The sequence below is a fragment of the Genypterus blacodes genome, unplaced genomic scaffold, assembly GCF_046128005.1.
Source record: "Genypterus blacodes isolate CSIRO-AG114 ecotype Tasmania unplaced genomic scaffold, CSIRO-AGI_Gbla_v1 ptg000039l_1, whole genome shotgun sequence".
Lineage (NCBI taxonomy): Eukaryota > Metazoa > Chordata > Actinopteri > Ophidiiformes > Ophidiidae > Genypterus > Genypterus blacodes.
The window spans coordinates 7,040,210-7,067,500 of record NW_027466852.1 but is presented as its reverse complement, the minus strand read 5'-3'; the positions used below and the strand labels follow the sequence as shown (position 1 = coordinate 7,067,500).

At 42.9% G+C, this 27,291-nt stretch overlaps 2 protein-coding genes across 3 annotated transcripts in view; both read right to left on the bottom strand.

Moving 5' to 3' along the window:
* npnta (nephronectin a) overlaps positions 1-6,933 on the bottom strand; it is a 38,787-nt gene extending 31,854 nt beyond the window's left edge. For both annotated transcript variants that reach the window (XM_076147914.1, XM_076147915.1), the window contains exon 1: positions 6,567-6,933. In XM_076147914.1, the coding sequence (XP_076004029.1) occupies positions 6,567-6,637 (71 nt within the window). In that variant the 5' untranslated portion in view covers positions 6,638-6,933. The remainder of the gene's footprint in view (positions 1-6,566) is intronic.
* A 1,040-nt stretch (positions 6,934-7,973) lies between these two features.
* The window catches only part of gstcd (glutathione S-transferase, C-terminal domain containing), a 38,110-nt gene continuing 18,792 nt past the window's right edge, over positions 7,974-27,291 (bottom strand). The window contains exons 6-12 of the mRNA XM_076147988.1: positions 23,103-23,218; positions 22,719-22,763; positions 21,327-21,455; positions 16,057-16,190; positions 13,722-13,752; positions 11,664-11,733; positions 7,974-10,751 (exon numbers count right to left, since the gene is read on the bottom strand). Coding sequence (XP_076004103.1) covers positions 10,573-10,751; positions 11,664-11,733; positions 13,722-13,752; positions 16,057-16,190; positions 21,327-21,455; positions 22,719-22,763; positions 23,103-23,218 — 704 coding nt within the window. The 3' untranslated portion in view covers positions 7,974-10,572. The remainder of the gene's footprint in view (positions 10,752-11,663; positions 11,734-13,721; positions 13,753-16,056; positions 16,191-21,326; positions 21,456-22,718; positions 22,764-23,102; positions 23,219-27,291) is intronic.

Below are 27,291 nucleotides of genomic sequence, written 5' to 3'. Positions count from 1 at the left end.
ATGAGTACAGGTCATCACTGAGAGAGACGCTAGATGTCATTTATTTTTATCCAAATGTTGTTTCCAAAGCACAGCCATCCCTCTGCAAAAATTAGGGCTGGATGTTTTTGTTACACTGTGTTCATTTCTGCTCAGAGCAAGAAGCAGCCTCTTGGCAGCCAGCAGATGTGGATTACCTTTTTATCTGTACACGGGCTCACCGCATATTTCTGGAGAGAATAAAAGCGAAGGAATGAGTCCATTTAAGGATTGTGCTGAAAAACCGGACTGCATACTTTTGAGAGTTTAGCTCTGAGATATTAACTAAAGTCTTGTAAATAGATGTGTCGGGAGTGAGCAAAGCTGGAGATGTACACGTCTGAATCCAACTTTATGTACTATCTAACCTTATTGCTGAACGACTGCACACAACCCAAAATCTACTTTAACATCATGATGAGAGGTCAGTGCATGGGAGCTCAGTGTAGATGATTGCACAAACCACAAACCCAGACGGTGAAAAAAGGGATGTCAGAATGTTTTGTGCAAGGAGCGCAAAGAAGCAGCAAAAGACTCTAATTCAGTAACAAAACAAACTTTCTGAATGTCTCTTTCATATGATTTTCCACGATGTTTTCTCTTGTGCCTTGATGAGAGCGTGAGGTTGTTGCTTAGTATTCGGGGCACATGCTCCGCCGCTATCACTGCCTGTTAGTGTCTCTTTGCCAAGATGAGGAAATGCTAATGCCTGCCCCCACTGCCAATCACCTCATTGAAAAAAAGCGATAGATGCTAAGTGAGAGTGGCAGATCCAGGGAAAATGTTTGTCTGCTGCCTGGCAAGGCAGGAAGGCAGTGAAGCAGGAGATAGTCCATGCACGCAGCACAGGTGACAGGAAGCACAAAGGAGAGGAAAGTAGAGGAGAGGAGAGGAGAGGAGAGAAGAGAAGAGAAGAGAAGAGAAGAGAAGAGAAGAGAAGAGAAGAGAAGAGAAGAGAAGAGAAGAGAAGAGAAGAGAAGAGGAGAAGTGAAGAGAAGTGAAGAGAAGTGAAGAGAAGAGAAGAGAAGAGAAGAGAAGAGAAGAGAAGAGAAGAGAAGAGAAGAGAAGAGAAGAGAAGAGAAGAGAAGAGAAGACGTTGGCATCCATGTTGAGGTGCCACTATCACTGCTGGAGAAATGCACCCACACATATGCATAAACAAGGCACCTCCTGTCCCACAATACACTACACTTGTTAGAAAAAATAACAAAAACTAATTTATCTGCCCACTGAAATAAAATTCAATTCATTAACATACAGAATGAGGAGGGAAATGAGTTATATATGAGACAAGGGGCCAGTGTTTCAATGACATTTCCATCTGGTAAGTGGCAAATAGTTTGTTTGTTTGTTTGTTTGTTGAAAGATCCTTTCAGCTGACAGGAGAGCACTTCACCCTGAGGTCCATCACAATAAACATATGAAACCATTAAATACAAGGATATGTTCTTTACTGTTCCCCAAAGCCAGGAGGGAATGATCAAATCTTTTTCCTAATGGACATCAGTAAACACTCAGCAGAACAAACATGTCCATCAATCTGTTTATCAGTATGAATGCAGTAATTATCCTTTTAGAAAATGGAAAATGGAGACATCCTGTTAGTTTTGTCATTGGCTGCAGCTGGTACTGCACAGACTAATGCTCTCACATCAATGTGCTGTTATATGTGCTGACGATGCAATCGTCACATATAATGACACATAATGACAGATAATAACAGATAATAACAGATGTGACACACGTTTGACAAAAAGGAGAGATTTTTCTGCTGCACCTGTCCAGACGACAACAAAAAAGCATTTAACCTTGGATGAAAGCTCGTTCCAATCAGCAGCCAAACATAAATACCAGAAAATCTGTCATGAATGCTGCAAAACTGTAATCGGCAAAGCGAAAGACCGCACACTGTTTGAACACGTCATGTATCATAACTGTATGCGATGTGTTTGATGTATGCTCGTCTGACGCATTTACTGTTTATCCCTGCTCCCTCCTCTCAGCAGCTGGCTACCCTCTGCATCAAAACGTCACTGTAACTCAGCAGCGGGACAAACTTTTGTACTTTTACAAAGAGTGACTCATATATAGTCTTCATATGATGTCAAAAGAGACAGCGGAGAGGCCAAAAAGGAGAGAGAAAGAAGGAGAAATATCCAAAGATTAAGATGGGAACGATAACAACAGAATCAAAGAAGAAGAAGAAGAAACGGGAGCTGTCTGTTTAGATCAAGCATAGATCATTTATCTCACTGCAGATAACATACGATAGGCTGCAATCTTGTAACAAAGTCACATGAAACAATTAAAACGTTTCACATTGTGTGGAACACGTAAGTAAGTTGAAATTAAAATATTAACCACTTTACCATTGAAGAGGGAAGCGACAGGTTACAGCTGAGGTCCCTGTGATGTATTATCAGTGGCATTTCCTATCTATCCATCTCTATTACTCAAACTGATTATGATGGAGGATTTGTGAGTCGTGAAATTCTGCCGCGACTATCTGACCTCTTTGGAGGCCTTCAGCTGTCGCAACCGTTAATCAACTCTGAATGAAGAAAAAAGGGGAAAAAGAAATCACCTTTAACAGTGTTAATTAAGTGAAGCGATCTCATTGGCATTCAACCTAATGTCACTCACTCTGCATTGCTATCTTTGTGATTGTTGTCAAGTCGCAGAAAAGTTGAACTCACCCTCGTGTGGCATTTTATTGTTTTGTCAATCCCCGTGAGTGAAAGAAACGAAACAAAACCATGTCTAAAATAGATTCAGACACAGTGGATAATTAACAAGAACAACGAAAAACAATATCAAACTTAGGTGGTTGAATGAATCTGAGTTCCTTCTAGTTTCTCCAGAGTGATTGATCTAATCTGGTGTGGTACAAACAGCAACACGCCTTACATGTTCACAGGCAAGAACTGGGCAAGTTTGTTTTGTTTGTCCAGAGGATATTAATGAAAACAAAAATAAGAACATAACCTAAATGAACTATGAGACAAAGTCATGCAGAGGCTGGTGGATGGTTGGTGGGTGAGACGTGTCAGGAGGTCTGCATGGAGCACTGAGAGAAGCCAGGAGACAGTCCTTACAGTAGATTATTGAATTTAAAATGTTTTTCTTAATAAATAACCCTTCTCTCTCTCTCTCTCTCTCTCTCTCTCTCTCTCTCTCTCTCTCTCTCTCTCTCTCTCTCTCTCTCTCTCTCTCTCTCTCTCTCTCTCTCTCTCTCTCTCTCTCTCTCTCTCTCTCTCACACACACACACACACACACACACACACACACACACACCCGGACAGTGCGCCTAATCTCTGTCAGCGGTGGGAGTTATTGTGCTGCACAAAGAGAAAAGCATATCTGAGATATTTCCTCTTAGCTCAGTGACTTTCTGCTGAACTATATCCTGGCAAATCAAAATGGACGTAAGCATAATATGTGGATTCATGACCCCGGGGCTCTGAATAATAATCCTAAATTTCACTAAGCCTCGAAGGAACTCAAGCAGATAATTATTACCCTTCACACATAGCGTGTGACACTTCTTCTCAAGCACAGACTACCAAACAAGGTTCTCCTAGAAGAAGCTGAGCGGGTGATATGCACTGAGGGAACACCATCCCTGTGTTATTGTTTTGTTAAGGGATCCGGAGCTGGGTAACCCACCCTGCCTGACAGCAAGCAGGAATCCGTCCATCCCGCACAGAGGAGCTCTGTTCAGTTGGGGAGTACCGTCACAACCTGTGCCATGGAAAGTTCTCACACAGAGCGATGATAACACACTAACACAAATCCATTAGGTGTGATTGGAGTGAACTTCCAAATGGGCACGCATTTTGATTGCTGCATTTGTAGCATCTTGCAAGAAGGACTTGCTCCAACCTGCCAAGCTCAGCTGAAGGCACGAATCTGTAGAGTCATCAGGTCTCCAGCTTCTTAAACGAAACATCCAGGCTCCAGATCTGTGTGCGGTCTGCCAAGGCTGAAGTCTGTCATGCAGCCCGAGTTAAACACGCAAACTGATAAATCAAGCGGCCAATACATTATGCATCAAGGCTAAATGATTCGTAGGACAAAGAAGACTCTGGAGGACTGGAACCAGCAAGACCTGACCTTGCCACACTTAATGCACTTTCCTCTCTCTCTCACACACATCTGAGCAAACATCCTATCAAAGTCTGTTGACCATTGTGTTTAACATAAGCAGGTGCACCTCCTATAACATGACTGCTGGGGGATGCATGGTACTAATCTACATACTTCTACTACTACTACTAACATCCACACACTGATTGAAAGAGAAGTCAGCTGATTAATTTGATGCCGACTCAACTGCACACCTTTACGTTTGTCTTTGTGAAAACGAGAGAAATGGTTTACGAAGCTTGGAATTGAACTGAATAAGTGCTGGTTGTTGGGCTGGACAGTATTACTGGAATACTCTAAACAAGTGTGTGACATAGTTACACTTGAAACCCTCTATATGTCTTTTTTGGGACTCCTACAGTCCAAAAATGTGAGTGTGAATGAGTGTGTCTGCCGATATGTGATGGACTGGCACCCTGCCTGTGCTCCATTCCTGCCGGGCAGAGAGCAGGTAGAGAGTGAAGGCGGATGGGTTCATAATAAGGATGTTGCTACACTCTTCTGTTATTCATATTGACTGTACAGCTACCAAATATCTTGGGCACTATTTTTACAGTCAATATGAACTCTTAATCGCTCCAATGTGGATCTGATATCCCAGCACCAACACAATCTGGCATCAGTCCATGGTTTGGGATTATTACTGAGGAGGTCTGGTATGCGCTGCTCGGCGGGCCAGAAGGACTACAGCAGCTTAGTGACATCACGGGAAGAATATCCACTGTTTGTTGTGTTTGATTTCTGGCAGGGGTCTGCCGTGCAGAGACAAGTGCATAAACTGAGCACAGAGGCGTCAGACTGCGTGACAGGAAATTGGCAGTGTTTTATCCTTCACTGGGCAGAAGCGGCTAGGCGACGGCGCTGCTGAGGTTTTTGGAGCCGGAGAGTCGCAGGTAAGCGTATTCCGTGCTGCTGTGAGGGAGAACGACGTGATCTCACCACAGACGCCTGTGAAGGAGCCTTCAAAAGTGGATGGATACGCCTGTTAGGAACCCTTTCTAACAGGCAATAAGTAAGGGCCACTAGGTAATGAATGACTTTTTTTGCTTGTGCTCAGTCTCGGGGGATATTCTCTCAATAAATTAATACTGAAGCGAAGAATCAGGCCCGGGCAAGTTCAGAGCCATAAAAAATGGCAAATTATGGCCACCGTGACAAGCCACTCCATCAGCAAAGATATTAATAATGTACAATATGCTGCTGCCAGCTCAGAGTAAATGATCATTACACAAAGGCAACGACAGAGTCATCTCGTCAAACCACGGCCTGTCACACGGGCATTAACCACGGCCACCAGAATGGAGGATCTGTAATAAATAACAGAAAAATATGCATAAGCTGGCAAATGATAGACTTGTTTTTCCGTGAAGCCACACACACACACACACATACACACACACACACACACTAACACATGTACACACTTACATACATACTTCTGAGCACATATGGAACCAACTCTCCACATGTCACAATCCATCAAGGCTGGCAGGTGGATTTGCAGTCCGAAGCTTTTTTCTTAAATGTTACTCGATCGCAATTTTCCATAACAATTAGTTTTTCAGAGTTATTCATTTGCTTGGAAAAGGGTTTTGTGCAACTAAAGGAGGGGACGGTGCCTCAGACTGGGCCTGTCTGACAGAGATACACGAGGGAAAACTAATACATTCTTGGCTGCATATAGGAGCTCTGGCAGGGTGGCTGTGTTTGTGTAACTCAATGACTGTTTGGATGGACTTCTGCCTCATTTCACCCAGAAATGCAACCCGGAATGAGACAATCTAACCCAGAATGAGACACAGTGTCTGCATAGTTTCAGTCCCACCTACCCGATGCAAAGATAAGAGATGTCCAGGGATGTTTTTTTTTTGTGTCTCCGTTGCCTCAAGCTTTAGACTTAAGTAACAGCACAGTTTGATCGCCTGTGTGTGCGTGCGTGCGTGCGTGCGTGTGTGTGTGTGTGTGTGTGTGTGTGTGTTTGTCTGTGTGCGTGTGTGTGTGAGGCAGCGAAAGAACAACAGGCAGGTCTCTCTCTCATCCATCCTGTGTGATTCAGATGCACCTATAGTCAGATCTTAGATGTCCTACATGCTTTCTTTAGGGGGGGGGGGTTTGGAACAGCTCCACTCCTCCCGTTTCCACATACTTCACCGGATTCATGTTGGAACACGAAGCACCGGGCAGCATGCGCTCACATCACTTCATCACCAAACTAACCGCGCCTTGGCTGCTTTATAACTATTTACCGTCCAACAGAAGAAGTTGGTTCCATAGATCCATTGCGTATACTAGCCTTAACTGAAGCTGGAGATGCTGAAACAACAATTTCATCTAGAAGACGCGCAGTTTTTACGCACAAACCGAGCGGAGCGGTGATGCTGGCGAAGACATGTGCGCTTACCTGCCATCGAACTCCGCACTCGCTCCGACACAGCAGCCGCACAACAACAACAACTTTATCCATAATTCCATGATGGGTGGGAGCCGTGTGAGCCCACGCTGCGAGAGCTCTCCGTAATCCCAAAAAAAACACGCCGTGTGTGTCCGCGGGGTGGGTTTGTCAATCAGCTGCGGGAAAGAGCGACCACAGCCACGGCAGAGTTGCTTCCACGCACGCCGGCCGAGGGTGCACAGGTACGAGAGAGAGCTCCGGTCATGTGCGGCACTGAGGAGGAGACACCGGTACTGACTCCGATGTTTACGCGCGGGTGTGTGTGTGTGTGTGTGTGTGTGTGTGTGTGGAGTGTGTGTGGAGCTGAACGCACTCTGCCGGTGTAGAAGGGAGCTCGCAGCTTTTCCTCTCTCCCTCCCTCCCTCCCTCTCTCTCTCCCTCTCTCTCTCTCTCTGCCCCCAGAAGTTCAGTCACTCAACGGCTTGGCACCACGGAGTGAGATGAGCCGAGCCGAGCCGAGCCGAGCGTGCGTGCGTGCGTGTGCGTGTGCGTGCTTTCGAAATGCCTTAATTAATTGCGTTAGCCTGCTGAGGCACGCAGGTGCATCGGCCACCCAGGTAGAGCTCACACACACACACCTACGCACAAACACACACCCACCCAATGTCACACTCCCAAGACATTGCAGTGGAAATTAACTCAATATTCAAAGGATTTCTGTGCCGGACTCGCTCGTTATAAGTGTGTGAGTTTGAGTTTGAGTTGAGCATCAAACTAAATTTCTTTCAGCTTTTGTATCACAGAACTCGAAACTCCATTAAAAAGGATTCCACAGATTATTCCACATTTTGATGTAAATCTGCTTTTAATGTTGTGTCAGGTTTCTGCTTTAGGGGGATATTATGTTTGCATTCTGCCTCAACTCTTCACATTCAAAGTCTGGCGAATTGGCCCGGGAAGCAGATTCATCTCTTCTGTTCTGACAGACTTCTGCCTGAAGAATCCAAGTCAATATTTCTCCAGATAGAAGTCAATAGAAAGCGAAGGCTCCAGTTAAAAACTTTTGGTAAAGGAGAATGAGCTTAATGTTTGAACATGATTTCTGTGCAGTGTTTGCAGTGGAACTTCCTGCAAACAGCTTGGTAATAAAATGGGAGTGGGGGGGGGGGGGTTTCACCTGTGGAGAGCAGGTGATTGACCACGTGTGTGTTTTCACCTAATATTCACAACCTGAGTGTTAGATGTCTGAATTCAATGGAGTAATGTAATGCAGCAGAAATAAGCCAAATCTCTCCTCCTTACCAACAATACTGCTGTGTTTTCAAAAGCTAATGAGATCCTCAGATGATAATGTCAATAAAATTAAAGATATCATTCCCAAAGTGAGGCTTAAAACATTCAATAGCAGATAGACGCAGAAAACAAACAAAGAATGTAAAGAGCGAAATTAACCTGGCAACTGATCTGACAATGATGGAAAAGGAGAAGTTGGGGGAAGTTGTGTGGATAATAACTTCTTCATTTGGGTTTGTGTAATCATGGTTAAAGCTCATTATTGGAAATATACAAGAGACAGCTTTTAATGGGTGAGGGCACCGGGGTTTGAACTTGTTATAGTGAACTAAGGTCACATAAATAGATGTTTCTTCAAGGGAAAAACCAATTCAAACAGACAAAGAGCTCAAATATGAAGCAATGAATCGTCACAGACAACCTGCCATGATCTGAGAGTAATGAGTCGGTGAAACGCTATGGAAAACATGTTGTCAAGAATACCAAGGAGAGCTGAACTTTAATTACAGAATCATGGCAGTTAATAAAACAATTAAAGCTCCATTATTCCCTGGTAGAGGTTTGCTGCTGTAACAAATTAAGTCACATAAAAGCTGCACGGCACACACTGCTGTTGATTGCACCGAGGGCTCTTGATGCCTAAATGCAATCTACTTGTATATTTAAGTCCAAAGCTGTGATTTCATAATAGTTCAATCACTGGGTGCTGGGTAAAAAGAGCGGTTAGGCAGTTGACTGTGTGACCGCTTGCTTAGTTACAGGCTCCGTTTTGCTCCGAAGCACTTGTTGCTGTTGAAGCTCACTTGTTGTCGGTTTGTGTTGAAGTCATTTAGTTTATTACAACACGCATAACTGCATTCAAGTTTTATTACTGACATTAGCGGCTTCACTGACACTGTGCCGGGATCCTAAAATGACCTTTCATAGGTTATATGCTGCTTCATCATCCAAGCTGATTCCTAATAAACACAACAGCAAGAAGTCATTTACATAGAAATGACTGCAGATATCTCAACCGTCTTATATAAACAAAGCAGTTTGTTGAATCTTCTAACTTCGGTGAATCTAAAGATGCTGGGTGGAGGTAACCGACTCCACACATTAACATCTCTCCATCGCTCCATCTCTCCTGCAAACGCGTAACAAGTCCCCGACCTATTACCTCCCCTCCTTTGTGCTGGCATGCATTTCTCTTACGCTCGTTGAGAGCAAAGGAAGCTTAAGCTGGGGAGTCAGACGTTGCCTTTTGAAATGATTCCAGTCCTTGGAAGGAGCTGCATCTGTGGCCATTCACCTCGGGATAGATTGACTCCGCCGACTGAATTCCGATGAGCTGAACATCGGAAAAGCCTGCGTCTTCACGTCCATCCCCTCAGTGAGCACATAACCCGGCTCTACCCCCCCCCCCCCCCCCCCATTCCTCAAGCAAATACAATACACAGTCAAGGTGTCAGGAGAGGATTTTTCACAGAAATAGATGACCGGCTTCACCTGCCAGGCTGAAAGCTTAGGGGCCTTCGCTGCATGCGTGCGTCCACAGCGTGGGCAAAGGGGGAGGCCATTTTGAGATTTCCAGCTACCGGGCTCAGAACACAGAACATCTCATCGAGCAGACTGACCTTTTCACCGGCGTCATAAAATATTCATTGCCGTCGCATGTATATGGGATGCATAAGATATTCACGTTCATTCTCTATAAGGAATAATCAGTCTCCCTCCAACCGTGATAAATGCTATATTTGACCTGTTGTGATGTGGCTTTAAATCACATTTCTCCTCTTCTCTACACCCACACACTCAGAGAGAGAGAGAGAGAGAGAATGGAAGATAATGAGGATACCTAAGATCAACAAGTGCTGATGAATTCTTTAGCAGCGAATTCCTCCCTTAGAATAGCGTGAAGGTTGAGTCGAAAAGCATCTAGTCTCTGCAAACAGCGTGTGGCGTTTGATTCGCTATACGAGCGTGCAATTCCTGCTGCTTTTGTTTGTGCAGGCAGCTTGATCACACAGTTTAGGCAAAGTTGCAGACATAGCGCTTGCAGTCGGTGAGAGGCCCTCAGCTCTTTGTGCTCGGTAAGTGAACACATTTAACTGAAGAGTGGAGCTGAAATCGACGCTTCACAAAAAAATGGAGGCCCACTCAAAACGCCGTTTCATATAGTTTCCGTCTGGAGGACATTACAGAGTGACTCTTACTTTTGATTTACTGCGTTGTTGGGCTCTGTTGCCGGATCACAGTCCCACTGATGCATTATATTCCCACTATTGTTACATTTACACGTTTGTTTTCTTTGTAATTGCCTGTTTCCCCGTCTTAACCTCCCATTGCACACCTGGCTGTGGATCTCTTTTAATTGCCTCTCTCCCCGGTTTGTTACATTGTCTTCTGAACACTTTAAGGATTTATTTTAGGGAGTTTGTACCTAATCACACGTTGTTATGGGTTGGCTTGCTGTTGCGGGCTTTGTAAAGAGCTGCGAGACACAAGAGAGAGAGAGAGAGAGAGAGATCGGGACTTGCGACTCTACCTACGATTGTTCCTTCCGAAAAGCTTGATTTTTGTATTTTTAGAGAAATAAATAAATAAAAAAGTAAGTGATGAATGTGGATATAAAACCGTTTTATTCTTAGCATTGTCTCCCCACCGCCAGGAGACGTGGTGCTTCATCAAACACTGACCACGCTGAGGAACACTCTGCATCTCACAGGTCCACGCAGTCCTAATTATACACTGGAGCCTCCTTTTGGTTCTTCTGTGGCGGCCGCTCTGGCGTTCCAACCAGCATGTTGTTCTTTGGCGTGCAGCTCTCGGGCTCCATTGTCATCACCTGCACCGAGTACCCGTGTGTTTCCGCTGCCCAGGAGCGATCCAAGTCCACTAAGCCCATGCACTGCTTACCTGGAGGGGTCCAAGAACAGAGGATTAATGTTATCAAGCGTAAAACAGACGATCAACAAAAGATGAGGTCAAAATAGCAGAAATATGTGCGACCATCTTCAGTTTGTTCCTTGCGTTAGTGTGTGTCACTACGCTGGTCATTTACACACTCAGAATGTCACAATATGATGATGATGATTAAAATGCCCTTTGAAAATACACTACAGATGCCTTATACAGCTTAGCAGCCAGTTATCAGGCGGCAGACAAAGACAAATTCTCTCTTTGGTGTGCGACACGGCCTGGCGGGCACTTTACGGGGCTCTGGAGGGACGGGATCAAACACAGGTGGACGTGTTAACGGAGGAGGTGCAGCCCTGTTAACCAGCGTCTGTGACAGGTGGTGTCAGGTGCGTATGAAAGGGCTTTGCACCGACGAGGCGTCGGGGGAGCTTGCTCACATACGGACGGAAGCTTTGATAAGCTTTGAGGGCCATCAGGGTGGAGAGAGCCCTCCACATAATGAATCGGTGCACAGTGAAGCCTGAAGGATTCCCTCTGACAAAATACTCCCAATCTGACGTCTATGTTCACTTCAAGTCGTCTTGTCGGCCCTTGTTTTGTATTTTGCACCCTTAAAAATACGACAATAGGCGGAAAATAGTCTTACAGTACAGATACTGCACGGATTATAACTGTTCACTTATCGCAAAAAAGGGCATTTCATGGTGTCTGCTCATCCATCTCACTGTTCTGCATGATAAATAAGACCACACAAATCCACAACAAAAAAATGCCTTTGTTGTCCTGTTTTAGACAATAAATGTGTGTTACTGATGCATCCCATGGTTTTGTAATGGCTCAATATATATAAATCTTCCGCCCGGACGTATCAGACATATAAAGTAACAGGGAAAGTAGGTGACTTGGTACCTATGTGTCGCCTTTCAGGTGGGAGCTGCACGGCGGTTTGGTCTGCAAAGCGGCAGAGGATCATGTGCTCCTGAAACAAAGAACAGACAATACGTGTGTAAACTCGACCCTGCAAGTTTAAATAACAGCACTGAAGACTACAGCGTTCAGTTTGAGCGATATCTCTTTACCCGGGGTTCTGGTGGTGCCAAAAGTGATATGTTTTCTCTGTGGGCGGTTTCACGTCTTAATTCCAGTATTGCTAGACCAGACTAGCTGATCAGATGCAACAGTAGGCAAGGCGGATGCAACAAAACAGGTAACAAGAGAAGACGGAAGATTTCGTCTGAGGTCAAAACCTGAGGGCTAAAGTTTTTCTGTGGAAAGTTTTAAGTCGGCAAAACACCATAATTCTTTGCATTGCATCATCCCTGTGTAATCTCTAAAAGTCTAAGAGATCTCACAGGAATTCAACCCTAAGCAAAGGACAAGTTTTTTTCTGTCCTGTATCACGCTGCTACGGTTCATAGAACAAGAGACTCAGGGGAGCAGTTAGTCATTTCTAACCTGCTCCCACTTTAATTGATTCCATTCCTCACTCCAAAGGGGTCGACTGAATGCAAGGCCACAAGAGTAGGTGCTTAAAGTTAGTGCTGAACACCAATATCTCACACCATTAGGCCTTTATTCCAGCGATACACACATTTGTCAATGTGCTGTCAGTCTGTTTAACTAGCTTAAGAAGGACAACTACGGTCCACTAAAGAAAAAAGCAATACAGCATTAATTTCTGTAAGAGCAGGCAGGGGGATGGAGTGTGGAGCCACAGTGCACAGCGGGGTTCTGCATACTCCATGCAAATAAACGGTCATTACCAGACAAGATTGGTGAAAGCAAAGCCATAGGGGGGTTTGGAGAAGAAATGTTCTAAGTGGTAGATATTGTGTCTGTTTCTTTAAACAGAATATAGATTTCTCTTGCTGTGCAGCTAGACGTGCATAGGCGTAGGTTTGAAGACGGCAACGATGGCAGGTGTCAATTCTTTTACTCATTGATATTTTGGCCAGATGCTAAAAGTGAGATGGATCAATAACACAGAACAGCTGCCAAGTGCCTTTTGAATTATATATGATCTAATACAATCTGTGGATCAAAGTGAGAAAAGCATTTTTGGGGTAAAAAAAACAAAAATCACCTTTCCCTCTCATGGAGGGAGAAGGTAGAAGTGGTCCGATGTTGTGACATGTCAGCGGTTGAGGTTGCCATCACTGAGACCTACAGCAACTTTTGCACAGATTCTCCCCCCGGGGCACTGACAGGTCCCATTCATCATTATGGGATGGGCCCTGCCAGAGAACAGGCTTGAGTCTGTGCTGAGCGATAAGGGCTAGAGAGACTGGAGAGTGTGTGTGTGTGTGTGTGTGTGTGTGTGTGTGTGTGTGTGTGTGTGTGTGTGTGTGTGTGTGTGTGTGTGTGTGTGTGTGTGTGTGTGTGTGTGTGTGTGGGGCCTCCAACACGCAACTGTCTGGAGAATCTTTATACCTGGGACACTAAAAAGAACTGGAGGACCTGATGAGACTAGCAATTTTATTTGAATGTGCAATAAGATATGGAAAAAAAATTTAAAAGAGGACAAGCGAGAGCCGAGAAACAAGAGGAGCGAGCAGGAAGATAAGAAGGGAATAAACAAAACGTACATGTACATTTTTACTTTGTCCGGCTTAGAGAGCCTCGGAGCTTCTGCTGGTTTGTCATTGTGTTTTCTTGATGATACAAGCTATGTGTACAAATCCACTCCATGGAAACTGCCGCACAGTTCATTTAGATCAGCTCCTTCCCAAAGCCGAAGGATCTGAGCAGGCTGCAGTTTCAGTGGTTTCAATGTGTCTCATGTAAGAGTCTAACAAGCTACATGTTCTAATATAAGCAATGACCGTTGAAGGAGGCGGTGTCTTGCTATTTGCATAAGAACTTTAACTAGGACTGTGCTTCAGCTTTAGTTCAGAGACTTACTCTCTGCTTGATATTTGTCTCAGTGAAAATGAATAATAAATGCAACAGAGGAATTTAATCACATACCTTATAAGTCAGAGTCTCGCAGAACTTTTGGCTGTGAAATGAAGCAGAAACAGACGACATTTTGTTACGTTTCAATCATTCAGATGTGGGAGTTTTTTCCAAAAATGTAATATCTCCTGGGTTGTCTTGCAGAGGTCAGGCAAAGAGATTTTCTTTGGGGGAAAATTTGCAAACAAAGGAGGTGAATACATAATCAGACAATCTAATACTAAACAAAACAGAAGAAAAGTCAAACATTAATGTCCTCCAAAACAGAAGTGTTTCTTTCATGGAGAGGAGCTTCCATATAAAGCGTGGAGTTCGCTCTCAAGGGAATGATGTCGGCTTGTTTATAATGGTTCAAGTTTGCCAGAGAATTGTTATGAAGCTGGAAGCTAATTAAAAGTCAACGCGGCCCAGAGAAGGGCAGGGGTCAGAGGCCAGACGGGTAATGTTGAGAGAACTCTAGAGTTTAACGCGTCCTACTGAAAGCACCGTCGGGGCGGGGAAATGAGCAGTTTCGCAGCTCATAAAAACCTGGGAACTGCCTGGAATGTCTACACCTGCAGAATATCCACAAGAGTGTGTGGAACTCGACCTGAGGGGGAAACGCTAAAAGGCAGGGGGATGAAGATTGACACAGTCAGGTGCACGGGCCCCTCACACTCACACTTATAGTACCACTGCCCTCCAGGAACTGTCTGTGCAGCTGCAGAGACGCTTTTCTCATCACTCTTAAATCTTTTATGAGGCGTTACGAGGTGTGAAATGTTGGATTAGCAGAAGTGAGGAAATGAAACTAAGCGAGTAAAGAACAAATATTTAATGATCAGTCACATCAGGCTACAGAAAGCTTCTTCTTTTCTCTCTGATTGGTTTTCGGGTTCGTGTCCATTAAAGTCTCATATTCAGAGATCTTAACCATAGGTCCAACAGCTTACTTACAGCCTTCTAAATCCATGCTGAAACTCAGGTAACCATGGAAACAGGGTTTATGCTTAACGTCATGTTACCGGTTGACTTACTGGTGAAACAATCTAACCAAAGGTTAAACCACAACCTAAAATATTGATCATATAAACACAGACTAAATACAATAATGTGCTCCTATAAAATCAGAAAAAGGATGAAATAATAATGACTTCAATAATAAAGGACAAAGAATACAACTATGAAAAAAGTTAAAGCAAGTTTCAATTTATGCGTTATGAGAATATAACATAAAGAAGAAGAGAAGAATCACGTGGAGGATTTCAGGCTTGAAGTCAGGAGCAAACCATAAATGACCTTTAAATCTCATCATACATTCACAAAAATTCTAACTTGCACCTGTCAGATGTTACAATTAGTCTGGTTGCAACATTTTCAGGCTGAAAAGGAACTAAGAGAGAAGTGTAGGTCATTTAGACGACAATGTGCTCCCCAGGTGTTTCAATAGACTGCAGCCATCTGACAACTGTAGCATGAAGAGTTTTCCAACAATAAATAGATGGAAACCAGACAAACAGGCAAACCAACAAACTTTTGTCAGGTTCCAAAGTTACTGTCAAAATGAACGTGAGCGCTGTTGTTATAGCGCCACCATAAGGTCAAGAACCAAGTGCGCGTGTCAACCATGTTTGGTTCCAGTCGTCATTCATTCATCTTTGGCAGCCAAGCGAAGCGAAACCAGAGTGAATATCATAAGACAGAGAGTCTGTCATGACCCAGAGATATGTAAAAGACAAATGACTCAAAATTGTAAAAAGAAATCTAAATGGCAGTGCAAATGGGCGTGGCCTATATGGATGAACGTAGCTGTGGAATGTAGCTCTCCAGTATCCCAAATATTTCCCCTATTACAGTACAATCATCGACCACTGCCAAAGTAACAGCACAAATACTAGCTACTTCTCCCTAATTGCTTGTTTCTTCCAATTAGATTCAACCAGCAAACTGTTAATTCTCCCTACTTAATAAATCAAAGAAAGTACTTTGTAGAAACACAGCATTTCTGCCTGCAGGTGGTCATATCCTGGAGCAGAAAGCCGCTGTTCTCTGCTGCTAAAAGAACTGGGCCCAGATTGAATGCGTCGAGGGCAGACTGTGGCGAGAATGAAAGCCAGGGGAAGAACAAACAGAAGCCACAGATAAAATACACCATATGTGTATGAGAGCGAAGGAGAGTATAAGTGTGGAGCGAGGGCAGCAAAGAGAGACTGGAACAAAAATGGATAAGAGTGGGAAGAGAACCGCCAAAATGGGTATGGGTCTAAAAGGAAACTAACAGAGTCAGAGTCAACATTTTTAAAGGCGTGAGAGCAGAAAAACCCCGGAGACATGACAGTGGACTGGGCTACAGCGAGCGTTTACAAACCTCCTGGGGAACGTGAACTTGATTGTGTTCTGGACAAAGCCGTAGCAACAGGGACTGATGACGAAGGCTGCTCCTGCCTGGACGCAATGCTCCAGCACCATGTCTGTCGCAACCCCGCATGCATGGAGGGCAACCTGAAGGGAGAAAGGGGGAAGGGGAGAAAGGGAGGGAGAGAGAGAGAGAAGAGAAGTCTAAGTCTATGCTGATTCATTGCTGATTGCCTTCTTGTATTAAGGAATGATGCAAACCTCCTTAAAGCATGTTGTCAATACTGCTGATTACTTAATAAAGGCTGCTGCTATTAAACACAGCTATTCTCTCAAGTGCAGCGTGGAGGAGTTGAGAGTAAACAAAACGTATCAGTGCTTCTGGAGCTGAGGCACGACTGCACCAGGATTCCTGTTGAGTGAGTAAACTGTGCGTGGAGATGGACACCCAGCTGTACATTAGCACTGCAGTGGTCACATGCTGCATGATGGAAATGGAAGAAAGACTCCATATACAGCCCATCTGTATTCCAACAGGCTCCTCCAACCAATCCACACTCTAAAACACATTACCAGGTGTCAGATGCAATGACTTTCATAACTGAAGCATGGGGGGAAAATTGATTATTTCCTCTCAATCCCATCTCAGTGAAATAGATTTCCTGTTAATGATCCAAAGAAAATGAATAAACATTCGAAACGTGGGCTTTTTCCGCTGAAACATGCCTGATACAAACAGCCCGATCAACTCAACCAGCCGCTGTCGTCTTCCAAGAAGCTGTCACTTGGCGTCTGTGAGTCTGAATCTACTGTATGTTGCCTTGACAACAATGCCACAGAGCAGGCGTTTAGACCCTTGCCAGGACCGGAACGCAAGACTGTCTGTAGCATCCAAAGGACGGGAGCGATAAAGACATCCGGAACATGGCCAAAGCTACTCATGAATTCACCCAAATCTCTCAGCTTGGCAGGATCAACTCTCTCAAACTGGTTTCTTTTGTACTTATCGGGCTGTAGTCGATCTTAATATACATCAAACGTCAACAGGGATCATATTAAATGGTGTTGCGGACCATTACCGAGGAGGATGGAAACATGCATCAACAGTAACACCAATGCGTCGCTCAGATGATGTCAGTACAGCTGATTTGAAATATAAGAGTGAATGGATGTAGACTCAGAAGCGGGCGACCTCTGCCAGATTGTTGTAAAGTGAATCAAGGTAGTGATGGCCTCAGCGTGCCTTTACATTGACACAAAATTCTAAAGCGGCATTGGTGCCCGTCACATAATGTCCCACAGTGCTGTCAGATCCATTCATCATCAACGTCAAGGGTCGTGCGAAAGCTGTGGTTTAATCAGGTTGAACCCCTGTGTGTCAGTGAGTAATTGGAGACACGGCACCGTGTGTTCGGTGTGTCAACCTCAACTAATTTCTCGAGATGTTTAGCAGCAAATATTTCATTCATTTCATATTTTATTTCGATGAAAAGATGTGCGCTGATTTTGATGTAAAGTGATGAAGAAGAACGTGCCGATGAAAGATCAACCCGTGTCATTAACATCAATTACCTGCGTGGCCTCGTCTCAAATTAACGTTGCATTTTTCTACCCGGGTCTGACTCCAGGCATCAAAGAAGCAGATCGTATTCGCAAGCATGCAAGCAAGTCATTAGACAGATTAGAGGAAAACTCAGTATCAAAGATGGGAGGATGATGATTCACCCATACACACACACAAACACACACACACACACACACAAATCTGAAGCTTCTTATCTAAAGCAAAATAATTAAAGCGAGGGTATCATGCTTCCCCAGCTACTTAATGTTGTACATTAGTCATGCTACAGTAAATCCTGATTACATTTTATATTCTAAGGCCTCAAACAGAGATAGAGCTAAAAGAACGGCACAGATCCAAAGTTAAATACATATCCTGATGTTTTGACACACATTTTGAAGTAGTTTTCCCATTCCTCATGTTTATAAAAATTATAAAATAAGATTCTGTATTTAGTCTGTTTTAAACAATACTGTGAGTGATAGTTTTTTTTTTTTTTTTTTTTTATAAACCTGACCGATTTCTGAAGAAGTACGCCCAAACTAGGTCACTGCCAGTTTTTTGTAAGTTGTGATGTTAACATTTACAAAAGCCATTTCATAGAAGAGGAGACCATGACTTTATATGACATGACATAACAACTATCAAATTATATTTCTACATCTTTTGGGGAGTAGAAAACCATTGAATTGTTCTTTTCTTTCTCTCAATAATGTAGAACATAATGGGGCTTCCATCTTATTCTTTTCCTTATAATTACTTCCCTCTCCCAATTTAACAGCAACTGAGACAGAAACCTGCTGCAAAGGCTGAAGTGTGCGGCATGATTCATGGGCAGCGCCTTTAAGACCCTTTCTACTTGTCAGATTCATGCTCCCATCAAACGAGGATACAAACCCAGATGATGTATACCTGGTGATAAAATAGACTCATTACAAAAGAAATCTCAAAATAAGGAATAAGAGTAAGGAGAAGGCTTAACCGGCATCATGAATGAGACTTTACTGAGAGTGAGAGATGGCCGAAGAGAGCCTGAACATAAGGAGTCAACAGCAAGAATCAATTGCAAACACTGAGAGCCTTGAGCAGAACTGCATCCGATAAAATTCATCAACTCCGAGCTTTACAACCTGTGAGGTCGAATAGTGACAGGAGGCGACACACACCGATATGTAGAGACTCGCTCCAGTGCCGCTCTAACAACTGCTCCATGTGGCAGACAGAGAGAGCAGAGCACCGGCTAAGAGTAGAGACACCTCAACGTAATTAACCTGATTAAATGATTGTGACTAAAAATGGCTTCTTGTATAACACAAAGCAGGCTCAAAGTGTGTGTGTGTGTTGACGGGTGGCACCTACAGGTAGAAACATCAGTGTCATGCAGAAACATCGCAAGCATTGCAAACGTCATCATAAATAAATCGCTCTATATATATATATAATGAGAAATCGGTGAATCATTTCCCGTTGTTTGTGTGTGTGTGTGTGTGTGTACATCTTCGGGCTACGTATGTTACAAAATACACCCACATATTGTAAAAAGGAGTATTCAGCATTGTTTGTTTCTGGCCAAGTGGAACAGGTCTCAGCGGGCTGCTGAGGCAGGAACAATAGCAGCTTCTAATTGCAGCGGGTGCATATAGATTCCTGTTTGTCCCACAGAGAGGGAACGTAAGGCTACTGGCAGAGCTGGTTCACTGAAACTAGGCTGTGGCACAAAAAGGAGGAGACTCCACATACTCCACATAAAGGATAACTGACTGATAAGGACCAAAGCAAAGAGGTAATTCACTACCAATGAAAGAGTCGGCAGGAAACATCCAGAAACCTGCACAATTAATGCTGAGGTGAGCTGAAAATGTCCTGGTGGCTCATTATGGCCCAGCACCTTACTAAGACCATTTATGTTGGCTTTTCCTTTATTTGTCACCCATCTGTACGTATTTTGTCTCTGCGGATGCAAACTAGTAAACTTCAGCCGCAGCAGGTAGCTGAGCAGATTTGTGGAACAGCAACATTTCCTGTAATCATGTGTCTAGACAATATTGTGGAGCACACTTTATATGAGTATGCAAACAATATGCACAAATTACAAGAGCTGTCACTAGTAGGAGAAAAACAACGTTTGAAATCAGTGCTTACAAAACCTAATTTAGAAAGGGAAAGCACACGGAACTGCAAATGAGAAGTTAAGAGACGCAAGACGTCACTATGATTTAACAAAATGGAGCCTAATTAAAGGGAGCTGCTTGCAGTTTAAGTAGTGTGTATGTTATTTTGTGCAGGAAGGAAAGGAAAAAATAGATAGTCAGATTGTGGAGGAGTTGTACTGGAGGTTTTGTTGCTTCCACCTTCTCTCATGCTGCCATTGGCTATTGCTCATTCCTGTTCTTTGGATGTGACGTGCAGGAGGTCAGCTCAAACGGCAAGAGCATCTCAGAACCGTTGCGAAATGTTTCAAACATGCCTGAAAATGCTGGTGCTTCGGGGACAGATGGAAGACTGGGATTCAATGATTTTGGTGGATGGATACAGGCAAAGATCTGGCTGTGAGCTGGGGGTTTTGTCGCAGACGTTTATTCACAACTGGAAAATCTGAGCTAAAAGCAACTCGGGCTTTAGTCAAGATCATTGAGTTTGTTCAATACGAAGGCAAATCTGAAGCACTGGCATCTACGGCAGAATGTGGGATGAATTAAGAACATTGTGTTCTTTGCCAAGGTGGCTGTGTATAAATTGAAGTGACAGGAAATATAGGGAATATGCTTTTATAAGGAGCATGACCAAAGATTACAGCTGAGGTGCCAACACCGGGCTCGGAGAGCTTGTCTTTAGAAAGTCCATTTGAACAGCAAACAAATACATCAATATTTCTCATGCAAAAGCATTTTAACCCTGACTGCACCTTTGATCTTCATCTTTGTGGGTAAATATCCTTTGGCTTTCTAATAATGAGAGATGGGGACAGTTAAGTGTTGTGTTTGAATGAAGTGCAAAGCCCTGAAAAGGATTCTGGTTAATAGATACCCTTCAGGAAATGAAATGCCTGCTCGGGCAAAAGATAATTGCACATTGGCATTTTCAGTTTGTCGAAAATATTGCTAAAATTACACGAATCTCCACGTGAAGTGACAAGCTAGTGTGGTCGTCTCAAAAACAGATTAAAACCTAAAATGCCACATGTGGACAACTTGCAGTAAAAACCTGCCCAGGAGAGAAGAAAATTCTGATTTTGTTATCATTGCTTTGTTTATCACCTCCAAAAAATATGCATATATTATGTAAATCTATGCTATTGAATAACACAGAAATGTGGATGGTTATCCTCTGTTATCTGCTGAGAACAATATTTTGTATCCTGCAGTTTGGGCATCATACTTTATTGCTTGTTTTAATGGTCTTTTATTTTTTAGAAAGTCATTGTGTAATTGGAAAATTACAGATTTAAGCAGATGTGGTTATATAATAAATGAACACAAAACAGTAAGAAAATTAAGAATAACAAGTGGAATTACTGCTGTTTCATTATGTTTAGTGTTTTGCTGAAATGTCATTTTGATTCTGGTAATTATTATTTTTTTTTTTACCTATTTCTTTGTGTTTTTACATACATTAAAAACTGTTTATGTTTCTATTGTAACTCTCTAATGTTGTTGCCGTCTGAGTGTATGGATCATTAACCAATGAAGAGGAATACATTACAGTCTCATGATACTCACCCCAACCTGAAAGGGGCCGGTGAAGTAGTCCAGATTGGCTTGAATGAAGCCGATGTTTGCCACACCCAGCTCATCACAGCGACTCTTGGCCCTGACCAGGGACTCCTCCTTGTTTTCTATGAGGATGACCTGGAATACAGAGAGAAGGCCCCATCCCACCTCACGCATCAACACACCATCACTGCTAGCAACCTGTCACAATAGACACCGATTTCAGAAACAGTCACAATGAATTATAACAGGGAAAATAGAAAATGAATAAAAACAGCCCCCAAATAAACCGTAAAAAAAAAAGGGGAGCAAAAGTTGGCAGTCAGCTAATTTAGGCTTATAATTAAAAAGCACCAGCAGTACAGCATGACAAGTGACAAATGACCTGCTGGCTAGAGCTCTTGTTTACTTTGTCTGAGCAAATATACTTAATTAGCAATTAGTCGGGAGAAAAGCAAGTTCACTTTTTTCCCCCTGTGTTTTCATTATTTGATAGTTGGCATGACACTTGAAACATACACACGGCGTTTATTTACATGGACTGTCTATCTGGCTCAAATATAAAGCAACTCACGTGTCAAAACAAAAGCAATGCAGTGGTGTTTTGGTTATACGTGGAGCTATGTGTGTGCAGTTTGGTTGATTACTACAGGTGAGCATTGCTACGGTTTGAGTGAGGCCGAGTGAGGTCTGTGGGTGTAAACCAGGAGCCCAGTGTGAGTGCAGACCACAGGATGGGGCACAGCAACTGATTCTCTTACTGTCATATAGCAGTTAACCACACATGTGCTGTTTATCTTTGGCTGTATTGTTAAATCTGTTCTTTGTATTTTCTTGTCTCACACCTACGGTTCTCTTTGAACTGCTTCCCCCCAAACTTAGGCAGTCATTTTCTGGGAGTTATTCCTCAGAGACCTCCGGGCTGCATCCGGAGCCGTTTGTTGTTGTGGGCCTGTTGTGGGCCTGTTGTGGCCCTTTGAGACCCTGTGTGTGATGATGAATTGGGCTCAAGAAATATACAGACAATGAGCCATGTGGGGCTGTGCTGGTGCGTTCATGGACTATGTTTTTAATGTGACTTCATGATCTGTGATGTCATTCGACATTGCTGAAATTTCTAACCAACAGCTGCCACTGGGTCCGGTTACTGGAGTTACTGTCTAGGAGCAAATAGGGCAGAACATTCAATGTGTCGCTGCGATGACACCGATTCCATGCATGCAAATGGTTTTAACGCATCTTTATTAATTCCAGTTGTTTTAGGCCAGTATATCATTAGAGTAAGACAAATTTGCCTTTACTTCTTTTGGCTTTGGCGCCCTAAAAACTGCCCTTCTAGTTCATAAACTAATCCTGTCAGCAGTACGGTATTAGAGAAAGGCAACCACATAAACACATTACCTGGCAATCTGGAAGTGTGTGAGCCAGAACAATCCCAACATGGCCCTGAGAGACAACAAAATGATGAGAGGAACGCTTAATATTCACAACAGGAAACAGCACGGATCAGAGGGTAACAATAGAGTTACGATTAATGCTCCCCTTTACCAACAAGGGTTGACCCTTTGGCCATGCAGTGCTACGGCTCTGAGCTTGCATTTTCAAAAGGACAATTACCAGAATATGTGTGTATAGCACCCAGTGATGCATAAGCAGAAAACAGAGAGAAATTGTTCCTGTAAGGTCATCACTAATCGAGTTGCAATCTGATGCAGCCATGGTCAAACACAGTGCTGAATACATGAGATGAATGGTTGGGTTGGGTTAGCGAACGCATACACATACCCCTCCGCTGCAGAAATCCACAATGGTATACCCAGGTCTGGCTATTTCCATAACCATGGCGATCAAGTTATTCAGCTGTTGCCTCTTTCTCACTGCACGGACGTCTGACATTTTCCCTGTAAAACAGCCAAAGTTCTCATTGCATCTGGGCATAATGAATTGAGACACAAAAGGCTTTGAAGGCTACTGAGAGAGGGAATTCATCTGCTAACTCAATTAAAATATGAAACTCTCCCCGAGAAGAAACACTTCACACATAAATTGAAATCCTGAGTATTTGATGGTTGTATTTTCTTATGTTTTACGAACATGGATGTGTGTGTAGATTGTTTGCGTATGCTGGAAATGAGTCAAATACGTTCACATAGCACAACTTTGTTAAAAGACACTGGAATATTTGTGAATAACAATCACGTAACACATTTTCATTTTCATAATGTATTCCTTTTTTTGCCACCATTCTTTCCTTCCCGATAGCATGAATTTAAATGTACATCAAACCATTCCAGGTAATTGTTATTGCACACAGTTGTGAAGGCCAATTGCCAACAAGGGACTGCAAATAATCTTTCAGCACCATCAGACACTAGCCTCTGAGCCAAGATCAAGTGTCTGTCTTGTTTGTGGCTGAATGTTGAGCTGCTGTGCAAGCAATATGGACCTCATCAACTCAAAGCACATTCCAGTCTCCTGCGTCTTCCTCTCGTGGGTTCTAGTGCGCCACATCAGCAGAGAGCTGTTGGAGCACTGTGCCGATGCTGTGTGAGCGCCATAAATTCAAGATTTGATGAGTGTTTACCCCGCAGTCCCACAATCATATCATAACAGCTGGAACCAAATCATTCAACCAATCTTATTCCTGCTCTCACTGCTTTATTCAAATTGATAGAAGCAACAGGACAGGAAAGCTGGAAAATGAGAACTTATTGTAGTAACACACAAATGAAGACCTTCCATAGTCAGCTATGCGATTAAACCAATTACAGATGTAGCAGGAGCACAACAAAGAATTCCGATGAAAAAAAGGTCAGACAAGCTACAGATATACACAAATATGTTCTCTGTTCTTCATTTAAACCTGTAGTTGATGTAGGCATGATGTATCCAGAGCCCGCGCACCTCTGGAATTTAATTGCAAATGCTGGATTCTACAGCGAGTGTACAGAAATGGAAAGACTGACCTGAGATGTAATGAAGATGTGAAGATCTGGGACACGCAAAGTAATTATGCAGAATATGCATGTGGAATACAAGGGGAAAAGGTTTTAAGTTCTATGAATCTGGTTACAAAACAAGTTTGTGGCTAAAGATGGTTTAGAAAGGCTTTCACAAATGTATGAGACATTAATGGTTGCTATGTGATTGTTCCAGAGAAACAAGTGCTGGTATCAAACACTAACAAAAAAACAAAAAAACACAATTGTTTGCAGTGCTGTGTGCATTTCAGCATTTCTACTGTGGCACAACTATGTTCCATGAAAGGTCACTGCTTGGCATAAGGTCAAACCCAAAAGTCGTGAGGGACTGACGGCGTGGAAGCTGACCAGATCAGTTGGTTTCACTTATTCCTTCTTTCTTTTTTTTTAACATTGGCAGATCTTTGTGGTTTATACTCTGTGTCACTGTTAATTGCCTGAAATTCATTCTGATGAGAATCCGGAGAACATCACAGAGGTCAACGGGCCACAGTAGCCACGGAGTGAGAACATACTGTGCAGAATTCGTAACATGGACATAACAAGGACGTCTTCCTTTGATATTCCCTTTAATTAAGACTACATCACGTAAACAACAAAGCTGCGGAAGAGTTTAAAAATAGGGGTCATTCTGCAACATAAAGGCTTCAAAGTAATAATTATTTCTTCAGAAGTGTTTTAAGTATAGCTGGGAGATGGGAACAATACACTTTTTTTCCCCAGAACAAAACAAAGTAAACATTAACTGATGCAGATACTGTATGACGCAATAGTGTTTAAAGGTGTGCAGAATATTTCAATAGCTCTGAGATACTGTATATTCATTTTGTTAAAGATAATGGTACGACCCTGTAGCACTCAGTTAGGTGCACTGCGTGTTTAATATAGTATTTAATGTAGGTTACATTAACCAGCAGTGGTACTTGAAGTTCTCCCTGGTGACTCCTGTGATTTGTCCAACTATTAAATTTGGTAAACCACTCACAAACACAAAAGGGCTCATGAGGAAATTCATATTCTGTGTGTGTCAGTAACTTTCCTCGCTGTACTTCTCAAAGTCAGTACAGCACACATGTATGCATGAGGGGTTTCTTGTTGGTGAGGTGCTACTTTGATGTTTTGCATCACTCTTGCGTGGTACTTAATACTTTGTTCGAAAAGTTTGAGAACCACAAATGTAGGTTAAACTGTATTTTTTACACCGCTTCCACAAACAAATGGTGACTGAAACTATTTCCCTGCTTATATTAGTGACAGAATGGCCTGCTTGTTATTCAGTCCTCTCCAGTAACTCCATTAGTTCTTAAGACATCTTAATCAATCAAATAATCATTCAATGGGACATGTTTGTCAGTAAATCAGTGGTGTATGATTTCTACTACTAATCTGGAGCTTATTTGGACAGGCATTGCTGCTTCACATTATGCTTATGCTGTCAAGGTTGCTAAGATTGAGTGTGTTTAAAAATCAGTTTGTAATACAACGCCAGACTGAACAAAGAGTTAAAGACCATAATATGCTTCTGATTGTCAATTACTTTTCCCAGGCAGACACCACAAAAAATATTGGGCGTTTTCTGCTTGTCAATATGACACAACAGTGGAAAAACTATTATCTCCCTTTGACAGAATAAGTTTAATGCAAAGGTAACATTTATTTCATTTTAATTGGATTCCTCTTTCTGTTTTTAACACAGCTCAAATTGTAGATAAGCTCAGAAGCTATTAAAATTGTTAACATTTCATTTACACGTTGTTCTGTCACTTGGGCTAACATAAAAAACAAGGCTTGATCTGCTCTAACACAGATGACTGAAGTAGCAAGTAAATTTATTGCCCAACATTGCATTTCAGACTCTTGAAATTGGGTTTGGCTCAGTCTGGTACTGCTCTATGTCTGGTACCATCTTCACATCTTTCAAATAACCAAACCATGGGTTAACGCCTCGCAATGTCGCATTCCAAAGTGTGTTACATCTTGCAGGGATCCTGTCAAGAGGAGAGAGAGTTCGAGGATGGGAAATGGTTTTAAATTCCGTCTCGACTAGAAAGCCCAACTGCCTATTCGCTCAACAAACTGAAAAAATTGTCAAATTCCAGCAAATAATCCTGGTTTTTAATATGGCACAACTGAGCTGTTACTTTTCACCAGCGTGTATGCTTGAGCCAAAGTGCTTTGACTGAAGGATGGTCTGTCTCCCTCCTCAATACACAACATGATTGCCTGAGAATATAATGCAAAAGTTCAAATAGGTTAATGACTGTGCATTAAGCAATGACATGCCTCCATGACATTAAATTAAACTGCATCTAAATGAGGCCAAAGGTATGGAAACATAACAGCAGACCGTGTCATTCACTGAATATCCTAAAGAGACATCATGATGATTGTCTTTGCGGTTGTCTAATTACTTCCTTGTTGCAGCCTGTGCTTCCTCACTTTATTCTGCTTACTTGTGCCTTTAGTTGGAGATGATGGAGCTCAGGTGGTTTCATCGGATTGACTGGCAGGCTGTCGTGAGCTGAACGCAGAATACACTGATGTTGTTGGTGTTTACGAAAAGGAACACGGGCACCAGTCCCAGGGATAACTACTGGCACCAAGCCCAAGATGACAGATTTGGGTTAGACTGAGTTTTGGTGTCAGGAAAACACGATCTCACCCCCTCCCCCCGAAGGTTGACTCTGTCTTGACATTTCCCAATGCTCAGTGAGAAGAAAACATGCTTCATCTGGGGAGACAGAGGATCTATTAGCCCATGGGGCCTACACTACTAAAAGGTCCCTATCACTGTTGCTTCTGGCAGTGAGCCCTGATCTATTCCTTCACCCCCCCCCCATGGCAGTACTGCAGCACTATCAAGGCAGTCCATCAGACGCATTAGAATGTAAACACACTGCTGCGGCTCTGTTTGGGCTCTTCAGGATCCACCAGCTACCTTTTGTCCAGAAAACATGCTGGTTCAAACACCAAACATTGGGAGGGATGATTTA